Here is a 13,480-nt window from a genome sequence, read left to right as displayed (position 1 = left end):
ACAGTCCCTGCCTTTATAAGCAGATGAGGGGACTGGGACTGAAAAGTCACTTCACGTGGAAAGAGAAGTCTCTGCATGGGCACAAGCAGCCTTCTTAAGATATCTGGGTCATATCACTAAAGTGAACACTATTTATCAATTTAATGATCAGTTTAGTCCACTCATTTGTGCTGCCCTTTGGGTCTGTGCTCAGAGTGCCATGGCTGGATCATACAGTAGGTTCTCCTTTTAGCCAGAGTACCTGCACCAACTCCATTCCTACCAACAGTAATAAGGGCTCCCTTCTTCCTACAGCTTACCAGAATTGGTTGTCTCTTGAGTTCTTGATAGCAACCATTCTGATTAGGGGAGATAGAATTCCAATTCTAATGTTAACTTCCCTGCTGGCTAAGGGTCTTGAATGCTGTTTCAAATGCTCACTTGCCTTCATTCTTTTAAGAAGTCTCTGTTCAGACACACACACACACACACACACACAGAAAAGAAAGAAACCTGGCAAAGCCAGGCAGGGTGGTATATGCCTTTAATCCCTGCACTCAGGAGGAAGGCAGATGTTTCTGCGTTTTGAGGCAGCCAGGGTGACATAGTGGGACCCCGTGAGAGAGATGGTGGCAAGGCTGCATTCCTTACTTTGTAAGTGCCTGGGTTCCCTGCTGCAGCATCCTTCACCGTGCTATCTATGGCCAGAATGAGTCTTTTGTATGTCATAATAAACTCTTGTTAAAAAACAAAAAAAAAGAAGTCTCTGTTCAGATACATAACCCATCTGCAATTGCACTGTTTGTTTTCTTAATGCTTAGGGTTCTTTTTTTTTTTTTAGTTCTTCACATAGCTAGATTTTTTTCTGCATAACCCTTTTTTTCATTTTTCTTTTACTGAAATATATTATTTTCTCATGCAATATATTCTGATAATAGCTTCCTTTCCCTCTATTCCTCCCAGTTATTCCCTAACTCTCCTCCTGTCACAATCTAGTCTCCTTTCTATCTCGTATTTGAAAAGAACAGAGTTCTAAGAGATAATAATAAAAATGACAAAATAAAATATATTAAAATTAAGCAAAAGTTATCATATCAAAGTTGGAAGTGCCAACCCAACAGAAGGAGAAGAGTCCTAAGAGCAGGCCCAAGAGTCAGAGACCCTCATTCTCACAGTCAGGAGCCCCAGGAAAGTATTATCTAGACAGTAATCCCCTCCCAGATAATAGCTGGCAAAGATTGTCCTCTAATCTGTAGGCTGCCTCGGCAACCAACTGGCAGTTTCATTTGCTGTGCAGGTTTTTAGTTTCATGAGGTTCCCTTTGTCAATTGTTGGTCTTATTTTCTAAGGAGCTAGAGTTAGAAAGCCCTCCCAAATGCCTATGTCTTACAGAATACTCTCTACCTTTCTGTCTACTGGCTTTACAATCTCTGGGTTTACATTGAAGTCTTGAATCTACTTGGAATTGATTTTCATGAAGGATGGGGGTAGATTAGAGCCTAGTTTCATTCTTCTACATGTAGGTGCTTGGTTTTTTCAGCACTGTTTTTTTTTTTTTTAATTCTGTTTTTTCTTCAATGTACACTTTTGGTATCTTTGTCTAAAAAACAGTGGCCAAAGTTATGCGGACCTATATCCAGATTCTCTCTTTCAACCCCCTGGTCTCCATGTCTCTTGTTTGTGCCAACACCATGTTGTTTTGGAGTAACCTTTTGCAAGCGTGTGGTACCATGGGAAGTTACTGGTAAAGTTTCAGTGTTCCAGTGTTCTTTGCTTTTACATGAAAGCAATCTTTTGTTCTCTGTTACATAGTACTCCCTCCCCCAGAGCCAGGGGCACAAAGAAGAACACACAGAAACTACCTGCAGGATGATAAAGGGGAGGCAGTTTTGTTTTACGAGAATAGCATTTACCGTAGTTGCCACGCCTGCCTGTAGGTGGCAGTGTTTCCCGATGCAAGACAGCTCAGTATGGTCTCCAAAGCAGCTGACTCCCGGTACTCAGACTTGGGACTCTGTAGTACCTCAGAGAGATACACATGAAGACATGGCAAACTGGCCCACATCATAACAACGGAATGGTTGCTGCTTCTTTTTCTCCAGCTTCTCTTTGTCCAGTCACAAACAGCTGGACTTAGCCCACATCAGTTATTCTGCTCTGTTTTCCCCTTCTAGCTACCATCGCCTGGCGCCTTTCTCTGTCCTCAGAAGAAAGCTGAATGCCACTTTCGAAGTGAGCAGCATTTCTGAGTTCCGGAGGTGAGTGCCATTCTCCAAAGCAGAGCTTCATTTCATGTTCTAGTGTCCGCTTAAGAGTCTCTCATGCTCCGTTGAGTTTATGCGTAATGCTTATGCAACGTGTTTGATTTCTAGAACACAGATGTGAGGAATGATTGTCTTCTATGTCATATTATTGTTTATACTGTTTATACTTTATGTCGACTGACAGGAGCTTTATAAACACCAGGAATCCGGTATCTTTCTACTTTTAACCTCAGCTATATTTCAGTGGAGACTGGGTCAATTTTTATTGATTTATTTAATATTTACAGCAATCAAAAATAATACTCGCATTGCTTTTCTTGGTTTATACTGAATATTATAGCCTCATTTCTAATATCAACCTTGTTAGTTGGGGTTTCTATTGCTGTGAAGAGACACCATGACCATGCCAACTCTTATAAAGGAAAAACATTGGGGCTGGCTTACAGTTTCAGAGATTTAGTTCATTATTGTCATGGAGGGAAGCATAGCAACGTGCAGGCAGACATGGTGCTGGAGAAGGAACTGAGGGTTCTACATTTTGATCGGCTGGCAGCAGGCAGAGACTGCAACACTGGGCTTGGCTTGAGCTTCTGAGACCTCAAAGCCAACCTCCTAGTGACACACCTCCTCTAAAAAGGCCACATCTCCTAGTGCCACTCTCTATGGCCAAGCATTCAGAGTCAATGGGGGCCATTCCCATTCAAATGACCATGAACTTCTGCCATATTTTAAATAAGTTTAAAAGTTACCATAGCCAGTTTCATAGTGAAAAACTTTATTCAGAGTTTGGAATATGAGCGCATTGACAGCAAACTTCTTTGAATATTTTTTTGTATTTATATTGGTGGAATATGAAACTGTACTTCCCTTATGAATGGTACTTAGTAGATTTGCTGGTGGGCCCAATAGGTAGCAAGTAGTCATTAGTTACTAACAACCAATGCTGCCCCAGGGAAGGTTCCCAGTCAACCAATTCTCGGGACTTACCGTACAGAAATTCCAGTCCTGGTTTTCCACAACACCAATATTATTTGTGGGTAAACAAGGAGGAGTGGGACAGTGGAGTTACTACAGATAGAAAATGGCACCTGAAGTCGCCCCAAAGCACTGGTGACATCTGCGTGGTTCCAGGAAGAAATGTAGGAATAAGAAGGATGAACTAAAGCCAGGAATCTCAAGTTCATGAAGTGGGACTGAGAGCAAGTGTGACCTGGGTCTGATTCTGGTCTGGAAGCAGAAAGGAGGACACCAGGTCGGGGATTTAGAGTGTATAGCATCCTTAGATATGGAGGCAGAGGGATGAGGCAGGAGACTAGGAAGGTAGCATCCCCACACAGCATGGGCCCGCTGCAATTCTGGCAAGTAGCCATAGAGCCCAAATCCAGGTACGTTAAGGTCCAGCTGGAGGAACTTTACACGGACGACTCCCTGTGGATCTGCAGAGGAGGGGGCTGGATGATTGCTCTCCAGGAGGAATTGGTGCTTGAGTACCAGGGACGAGTTGAGTGTTAGCTACGAGTAGAGCAGCCTCACTCCCGGGGGCAGGGGTATGCAAAGAGGCACAGGGAAGCCTCTGGAGCATCTCCTGTCTTGTCCTGCTGGGGAGGCAGGAAGGGAACAGAATGTCACGCCAGTATCATGAGGGACATTCTTCTTTCTTTCTTTCTTTCTTTCTTTCTTTCTTTCTTTCTTTCTTTCTTTCTGTCTGTCTGTCTGTCTGTCTGTCTGTCTGTCTTCCATTTTTTTCATTATTAATAAAGATTAAACCCAGAGCCTCACATATGTTAGGCAAGTACCTGGCATTCTTCTTCAATTTCCCAGTACAAGTTCCTTAGACCACAGGGTGCAGCTTTCTGGCACCTCAGCTGGATCATCATAGGCCCCCTGGGGCTTCACTGTAGGCTGTGGGATGCCTAGCATTGGCCACAGGCAGCTCTGTATTTTCAGAGTCCCCTTCCACTCAGCCAGTATCCGATGTTTGAGAGACATGCCCATGAAGACCAATGAGAGTTTGGGAATTTGGGATGAGCTAATGCGTCTTCCTGAATGCCCGGTCCCATGAGAAATCCCCTGTATTTTTCTCTCTTTGTTTCCAGCGACCCACATAATTTGCTGCCCGGGATTTTCAGTGTGTTTCTCTTGGTTCTTTATGGAATCCTGGTGACTAAAAGCAGATGTATACGTTGTCACAAGAAAAGGAAACCTGGCTGTATTTTTCTGGAAGGAGACACCACACCTGGCCACCAGCTGTATGCAGTCATTGTTGACACTGGCTTCCGGTCACCAGCCCAATTTACATCAAAGGTAACATGGACTCCTAACGGGCTTTTAGTGCGGTCTAGGAGAGTAGATGAGCCTGATGGGCAAAGAAGTGATGAGGAGATGATTTGGTTCCCCTGCCAATCACCTGTGACCACTGTCCCATCCTAATGTCAAGGTGACGCTTATCTACCCTTTCCACTGTCCTCTCCCCTGCATATCTGTTAAGATAGGCCCCGCACCTCCTGCCCCTGGACTCCCCGCACCCTTTCTGCCTCCACGGTGAAAAAATGGCTTCAAAGGTAGTGGGTCCCTGAGATGCTGAGAACTGGGTTGTACTCCCGTGAGTTAACACTGAATCCATGGTCCACCTCAGGGAAGGATCTAGTGAGAAAGGGGTAAGAATTTCCCAGGCTAGCCTTCGGGCAAGGTAGGAATAGGGCTGAGTTGAGAGCTAGGGTAGAGAGTTCGCAGGAGAATCAGATGAAGATGAGATTGTTTGTGGGAAGGAAGAGGAAATGGTCGGAGGGTCAAGGTGGAGGCTAGCCTAGCAGCCCAGGGAAATGCCTAGGCCAAGGTGGGATATGGAAGAGAAGTCAGCAAAGGCAGGAACAAACTCATTCAGTGGCGTGGGTTAGCAAGGTGTGCTATAAATGCACCAGGAATTCTCCAGGCGTGCTTGATACACCTTCTTCTAAAAACATGTCTGCTTTATGGAACCCACAGGACTGGGGGCATGGGGAGTGAGTGTGGCCTACCCTAGAAACCAGAAGATAGAGCCGTGTGTTCTTGACATGCTTGTCCAAAAGCAAGGTAAAACAATTAGATCTGCTGAGTTAGATCAGCTCGTCAGGTTCATGATCAGGGTGGGATCCACTCATCCACATGGAGTCAGTGGCTTCCAGTGCACGTGATTGGAGGCAAAATCCTCCTACCAGTCCCCAAATGATGATTACCTAAGGTGATTGCACCTAACACCCACAGGAGCACCATGGAAAGAATTTGCTTAATAATCATAAAAGACCTAAATAAGTCATAGCTATCTCTATGCAGCAACTGAGACAACTAGTTTCTCACTGTTATAAATCAATAGAACCAATGATAATGATGACAGTGTGAATTGATCTATTCCTATGCCCACATTACTTGTTTTATTTGAGCTTTTGTTTTGTTTGCATGTGTTCACTGGTTTGTTCAGACAGGATCTCACCACATAACCCCGGCTGTACTGGAACTTGCTGTGTAGACTAGGCTGGCCTCAAATTCAGAAATCCAGTTGCTTCTTTTTTCCAAAGGCTGGGGTTAAAGGTGTGTTACTACACCCAGACACACTATCCATATAAAGAGATTAAAGCCAATGAAATCAACTGCAATGTCAGAAAAATGCCTTGTGGAACAGAAACTATTGATTCTAAAATTCATATGGAAGGGAGCACAAGGACACAGAGAATAAGCATAGGCCTAGCAATCTGAAAGGGAACGGCCAGAGAGGAGCCATCACAGTGTAATGTCTTCTAGGGTTGACCCATAGACTTATGGGACAGCTAGACACCCCCAAAATGACCCAGGTATGTGTCAAAGTCTCATTGACCAGAGAAACTGCTCAGCAAAATGTCTGCAGCAATCACAGTCCCTACAAAAAAAAAACAATGTAAAATATTTAATTGACATTGTATACACACACACACACACACACACACACATACACTAAATGAATGAATTTCAGAAGTCTAAAAAAAGAAAGATAATAACAATAAAAATAGTAACTATTTAAAGCAAAAGATTTTTTTGGACTAGAAAAAAATTTAAAATACAAGAGACGGGCCAGGCTGTGGTGGTGCACGCCTTTAATCCCAGCACTTGGGAGACAGAGTAGGATAATCTCTGTGAGTTTGAGGCCAGCCTGGTCTACAGATGAGTTCTGAACAGCCAGCACTGTTACACAGAGAAACTCTGTCTCAAGAAACAAAAACAATAAAAAAGACAAGAAATTAATATTATTTTAATGAAAGATTAACATCACTCAGCAGCAAAGCTGAAGCATTCTGAGTGGCAGATACTGAGAGAGTGAAATGTGTAGTCCATGTGGTTCCCTAGGGTGCTCCTTGTGGACATGGGTACCCCACCCACCAGCCCTTGACTCACTCTGGTGTCCTGCAGGCCCAGTCCAGCTACCATGGCCAAGGGTAGGAGATGCTGCCCTTTGTGGCGTTCTGCCCTGCTGAAGAGAAAGGCTGAGGATTTCCAAAGGGGCTCCTGCTTTTCTAGATAAGTTTGTGACGAACTGGCTCGTGGAGGAGCCTTTACACTGCAGGATGTCTGTCCCAGTTTCTGAGGACTCTGCAAGCCATGCAAGTCCCCTATAGTCCTTGAGCTCAAGCTGGGACCAGCCAGTAGGGAGCTGGGACAGGGCAAGGAAACACTGTTTACAGAACTCCACACCCTCAGTGACAGCCTCAGCTCTCATTTCTGTGTCTGTTTTAAGGTTTTCATTGTTTTATATGGTGAAAATGGACTCTCAGAGACCAAAGAACTCTGCTGCCCAGAGATGTCCTTATTTGGAAGGAATTCCAGGCACACCTTTATACTGAGGTACTCCTGACACTGCCAACCACATGTTTTGGGAAAGGGGCTGGTCAGAATGGGGTACCACAAAGTTGCTGCATAGAGAACATCGGCTTTTGGAACATCGGGCCTAGAAGAATGCTTGCTGATGAAGCACAGAGAGCAATGAACTTGGCTTACATATCTACAATTTTAGGAAGGTTTTGTTTTTGGTTTTGTTTTTAAAAGTAGGGACTTACTACATAGCCATAGCGATCTGAAATTCACTATGTAGACCAGGTTGGCCTTGGACTTGCAACTGCCCTCCTGGCTCTGCTGCATGGGGGCTGCAATTACAAGCATGTATGACATATGGGATAGATTAACACGGCTTGTTTACATGGGGTGGAGTGGGGTGTGGGGAGGGATGAAGGCAGAAAAAAAGGTGGAGGCTTACTAAGCTTATGTATTAGAATAAGTGTTCTTTATGTCACAAAACCTGATTAAATTAATTAGTGCCACCACCCCAAACCTGGAAGAGCAATGCTACGTGACATCCCAGAGATGGAGTCAGGGGAAGAGGTCATTTATCAAGGGAGAGGTGACCTTTTTAGAAAATGTGAAAATAATGAAGTCTTTTTTTCTCATGGAAAAATGTATGTCTGTTATAACTTACTTATATTTATTATTTTGGGGCATTGTTTCTATGAGGAAAGTACAGGTTAATGTCAGACTAACTCACATTAGAACAGACACATAAAGATCCAGTGACTTGGTATAAGGAAGTTATAGCCATTGCATTTTTCAAGAGATGTCTTCCAGGTCATACAGTGGGTCCCAGAGTCAGCAGATAGCCCTGAACCCTGAACCTGCTTGGTTGTTCTTTGACATCCAGGCCTGAGATAAAGTGTGAATTATTCATGAGGCACAGCACAAGATAATCAATTAATCATAACAAAGTAGAATGGCTGGAACACCACAGTGCAATGAAACTTTAAAACCTAGGGATCATTTATTTCTAGAATCTTTCACTTGTTGTGTGTGTGTGTGTGTGTGTGTGTGTGTGTGTGTGCTTTTGGTGAATAACGAAAACCATCAGCTTACTTGCTGATAATAAAGGGACATTACAGTAGATCCCAAAGGCCTGTGTGCCCCTACCAGTCACAATGCTCATTGGAAACCACGGTGCTGAAGGGCCAGATCAGAGCTGGTGAGGTTTTTACAGGTGCTGAACACACATGACCCATGAGACATTTCTTTGCGTCATTAGCACCCCTAACCAGCTGGGTCCACTCCAGAAAATCCACCTGTGGCACGACAGTAGTGGACCGGCCCCAAACTGGTTCGTCAGTCACGTGATGGTGAAGGAACTACACTCAGGCCAAGGCTGGTTCTTCTCTGCTCAGTGCTGGCTGGCTGTGAGCCTATGTGATGGCCATGTGCAGAGAGAGCTCTTCTGCCTGCGCCGTGGTCTTGGCTTCTGGAAGGTAGGCCCCATGAGGGTGACCTGTGACATATTTGGTGAGTTCTTCTGCTTCTCTTTCCAAAAATGCTATTTGAACTTTCCCAAAGTTATGTAGCCAACTGTCAAGGTAAGATATCCATGTCGTGTGGCTTCTCCCGGAAAGATGCAAGCAAGAGCCTACTCATCCCAGATAGGGACTGATGGCACACAAAATAAATGGCTCCTTCCAAGTCTATCTTGGTTAGCCACTTGGCTTATGGATTACTTACAAGGGTGCGGGTGACTCGCCAGAGGCTACACCACTAAGAAGCCAACCCCAGCATGGGCAGTGGCACTAAGGTGGCCTCCCCTAGGGCTCTGAACTACTTGCAGTAAATCCTTTCCACAGTGGTGGCTTACTCTTTCTCTAACCTTGGAGCGGATATCTATGACTCTCTTGCTTCTGGAGCTCCAGGGTCTTAGCCCCTCCCTCCTCCTCCAGGAAGGGCTGCGTCAGCTCAGAGGAGACAGTTGCAGCCCACCACACCTCCGGTGACCTGACACTTGAATCACCTCTCCAGCTAGCATGCAAGCAATGCCTCTGCCACTTAGCAATCTTTACAGGGATGCAGTTCTGCAGTCTTTGAGTTGCAGCAGTAATAAATTTCTTGAGCTGCTGCAGGCTGGTGATCTGCAGTGTTTGAGAGGGCCCAAATTAGAGATTTATTATTAACTCGTGTACCATAAACAAGTTCACTGTCGTGGAATGCAAAGAGGTCATGGCTGCAATGTCAGAGGGTCGATGAGTGCCAGTAGGTGACGGACTTGTCATTACCTCGCAGACGAAGTATGAAATTTTGGGTTCTGAATATTCCCATTTACTCCCCGCTAATGGCTCACTGGGAAACATTCGCATTTTATATTCAATGTTTTAGAATAAGCCTCTTCATGAATTTCCCTTTAACTAATTTACAGGCCATACAACGGCCCACTGTGCACTGCTATTTGGTCAGGCTACAGCCACAATTTTCTTTTATCTCCATAACAGCAAATGTCACAAGAGACCCTTCTCTGTGAATTGTGTTTCTAAAGAATAGTTTTTTTTAAAAAATCTTACAGCATTTTTAATTATTTGCTTCATGCATGGGTGTGTGTTCATGTCACCATCCACATGTTGAGGTGAGAGAACAGCTTATAAGAGATGGTTTTCTCCTTCCTACCATGTGGGTCCTGGGATTGGGCTCAGGTCACCAGGCTTGGCAGCAAGTGCCTTTACCCTTTGAACTAGCCTGCCAGACTGACATTTCCTGGCCACTGGGTCTTGTTCTTTCCATTGTCACTTGGCATTGCCAGTTTAGCACAAAACATGGCCAATATGAATTTGAAACAATTGTTTCCAAACAGCCATGGTCACTAGGAAAATTTTAGCCCTTTAAACTAAAGGCCCTTGTTTAACTGTGACATCCCTTGGACAATAATCGCCATGTTTTCCTCTTCAGCTGATGGCCTTGAGACCTTTAGGTGAGAAACCTAACTTTACTGATTTAGTCATCTGTGAACCCATATGGCTGGGTCTCTGGAATCAGTGGTCCCTTGAGAATTTACATGCAAAAGATACACCCTTCATCTAGCAAACCTGTTTCGGCCATGTTTGCTGATTGTTCTGATTGTGTTCGTAATATCAGGTCTGTGTATAAATGGTTCTTTTCTAGAACGTTTATCACCAAAAATTATTTAAGTTGCATTGAGAGTTTTAGAGTTCGGAGAAATTCCACAAGGTATTACCAACTTCTGGGCAGTAGACCTTGTAAAGCTCCCGAGCAGAAGGCAGGTCAGTTCCAGCTCTCGGTGAACCCAGAACTGGTGCCCAGCTCCAATGAGTCGGTGTTTCTGTAGGAAGTGTGAAGAGTGGGGAGTTTTAGAAAGTCTTTTGGAGATCAGAAAGGACAGAAATGGTGGGAGGGCCAAGAAAGGAGGTCTCCACGAGCTAGCACAAACGAAGCTGGGGACTAGTTGAGACTACACTTTTGGAAGCTTCAGTAGGAGGCTGAACTGGGTCGGAGTCCAGGTGGTAAAAGTAATGTCCAGTGAGGTGCTGCTAAAGAGGTGGTGGGGAGGGGAGGAAGGAGGCAGAGCAAGTGACCATCTTAAAAGAGGCACCCACCTGCACCAACCCAGTAGCCAGGAGGGATCCAGCTATCAGCTAAGAGAGAAAAGCCAAGCAATTTTGGAGTACCATTCTAAAAGCTGCAGGTTATCAGTCAGGAGGATTTCACTCCGCTCACACGTGTGTCCCTGTCTGGGGAAACACCCGTGCTTTTCTGTTTCAGCTTTTCTATGCCAAGTTCACAGAGTACCTGGAGGATTTCCACATTTGGCTCTCACTGTACAGCCAGCCCCCTTCCAGCAGCTACCTGTACACACAGCGGGTTGCCGTGGCCTTCTGTCTCCTGTGTGTCTATTCGTACCTCACTGCCCTGGTCACTGTGGGAGCCCATGAACAGGTGGGAGGCAGCAGATTTTCCCACAGTAACTTCCAACTCTCAGGCAGACAGTTTGTCCTTCTTGTAACGTGCGAAACTCAGAGCTCCCTGAGGCAGGCTACGCCAGGGGGCGCAATCTAGAGTTGTGCTGAGTGGGCCTGCAGGTGACATGATGGGAATCAGAGCCCGAGAGAGCCTGCAAATCAACACAGGCGCTCTGGGAGAAGTCACATCCTGGGTTCCAGACAACATGGCATTCGGGGTGAGGGGAAAGAAGCTAATCATTTTGAAGGCTTATTTTTTTTATCTTTTTTTTTTCTTTTTTGCTATGGGTGTGTGTGTAACAAGGAGGAAAAGAGAGAGTACCATTAGAGTTCAGAGGAGAGGTTGGACTTCTTGAGGCCAGAATGACAGGTTTTTTGTGAGCTGCCTGATGTGGGTGCTAGGAACCAAACTAGGACTCGCTGCAAGAGCGATGCATGTTCTTAACCGCTGAGCCATCTCTCCAGCCCAAGGTTGTTGTCTATGATAAATGCAGGATCATTCATGGGACCAGCCCCGAGGTTCACACGGTCCTCCAGACAGCTGGAGGATACACGGATAGTAGCTGGGTCAAGACTGTCCTGTGACAAGCTAGCTGTCATAGGTCAAGGGGTGTGATGAATCTTTATGTGGCAGCAGATATGATCACACTTAAAGATACACGGAATTTTAAACTAGAAGATGTTGGTAGAACTTGTGACAATAAGCAAAAGATGATGAAGGATGTCATCAAGCGGCAAGGAGACGTCTGCTAAGCTCCCTGGGAAGCTGGGCTTCCCTGGCGACCTCCAGTGTCTGATTTAGGATGCCATCTCATCCTCTGCTGGGGGCATAATGACGTTCTTGGCACTGTATTATGAGACTGTAGTCAGGACTTGATCATCTGAGCACAGGTCTTGTGGGTGCTCAGTAAGCATTTCTTTGGCTCACAAGAATGTGTCTATGAGGAAAAGCATATTTTGTCTTGTTCAACCCTTGGGGCGGAGGCAAGGCTGGGATAAAGCTGTTTAGCTGAAACAGGAGTCATACCCACATTGAATACATTTGGAACTCTTAATTGCCCTGTAATTGAACTGCTGCAGCACCCGCTGGATGTGGGTCCCACTCTGGAATCCTTCCGCCTGGGTCTCCTGTGCACCTTTCTGGCCTGTCCAGCTGCCCAGCTGTTGTCGCTGCTCTTCAGGTTCAGCAAGGTATGTGGCCCTGTTCTTCTGGGAGACCCCTGATATAAGGTGCCCTTACCAACCAACCTCTTTACTTCACAGGAAGCCACAGAGCATCTTCGGGGTGCACCACAGTGGTCTTTAAGAGGAGTGAAGACAGAGGTACCTCAGGGTATGGTAAACTAAAATCAGAAGCTTCCCTGGCAGCTGGTCCTCAGAGGGCCAGTCTCTTAAGTAAGCAGCATAGCCCTGCTTTCTGTTTGTCTGGTTCATTGAAAATAAACATCATCGGATGTACTTAAAGCCACTTTTTTTCTTGGACCACTATCCCTTGTAGACAATAATCTTGTAACCACCACTTTCCAGAATCATATGAACGATAGCCAGCCACCCCATGGCAGAAAAGCGTGTGTGGGGAGCAAATCCTTTCTCCAGGATCTCACTTTTCAATAATTACCGTTTGAAAACTTTGTATAGCCGCACTGATGACTCTTTCTTAAGGATCTTTAAGCTGTTAACGGCACACTTTTCTCCTGCTCTGTGGCTAGAGAGTAGCTCTGGGTGGCTGAGGGCTTGTCAAGGCCCGTACCAGGATGGAGACATCAAAAGTTCTCCTCTCAGCTCTGCCTGTCTCTCAGACTCTTTCTGGGGCGGGGGGGGACAAGAGGGAGAAGCAGCTCCCAGGGTACCATGGGTGTGCCTCTGTCAGAGTCACACATTTGTTCCCCAACCCCAACAGGCCCTGATCGCAATGGGAGACCAGGCTTGAGGCAGCCATCCCAGGTAAGTTGACATGGCATGCAGTCCCTAATTCTACAGAGTAAGATGCTAAAAACTGGATTTCTCTGCCATCTTTTTGCAGCTGTGGGCTAGCTGGGCTTGGATCCGGAGGACAGCTGGGGCTGGTCCTCCAGAGAGTGTAGGCCATGTCCCAGGTTGAGGAGTGGGAGTGGCAAGCAGGTAGGGCCAGGGAAGGGCAGCATCTGGAAAGTCCCATGGGTGTGTCCAGTGAGATCTTGATATCCTGTGGGAGAGAAGGAGGAGAGATTGTGACATTCTGAGACTGTCTATGTCTATGCTGCCCTTTCTGTAGACAGAACTTGGGAGCCAGGTCTCTATGGACCCAGAACTCTATGCAATTTCTAATGTTACTGTGGTTGCATTGCGTTGGGTGTAGAGAGAGCCCGCCCTTTGGGGGCGGGACGGCCTCGGGCCTGTATTAATTCGATCCGCCTTCAGTTGGGATTTTGCTTTGGATATCTGTGTGCTGGTGTCCTTGGGTATTGGTGCTCTTGGGGTATT

At 45.8% G+C, this 13,480-nt stretch overlaps 1 protein-coding gene across 1 annotated transcript in view; it reads left to right on the top strand.

Annotated features, from left to right (window-relative positions):
• Positions 1 to 13,480, top strand: part of Pkd1l1 (polycystin 1 like 1, transient receptor potential channel interacting) — a 196,372-nt gene that overhangs the window by 55,479 nt on the left and 127,413 nt on the right. The window contains 7 exon segments of the mRNA XM_005372508.1: positions 2,154 to 2,237; positions 4,340 to 4,547; positions 6,988 to 7,094; positions 8,317 to 8,533; positions 10,821 to 10,994; positions 12,098 to 12,208; positions 12,281 to 12,350. Of these exon segments, the coding sequence (XP_005372565.1) occupies positions 2,154 to 2,237; positions 4,340 to 4,547; positions 6,988 to 7,094; positions 8,317 to 8,533; positions 10,821 to 10,994; positions 12,098 to 12,208; positions 12,281 to 12,350 (971 nt within the window).

Source organism: Microtus ochrogaster, linkage group LG1, assembly GCF_000317375.1.
Source record: "Microtus ochrogaster isolate Prairie Vole_2 linkage group LG1, MicOch1.0, whole genome shotgun sequence".
Taxonomy (NCBI): domain Eukaryota; kingdom Metazoa; phylum Chordata; class Mammalia; order Rodentia; family Cricetidae; genus Microtus; species Microtus ochrogaster.
Note: the sequence above shows the minus strand (reverse complement) of the source record. Positions and strands in the feature narration are given on the sequence as shown.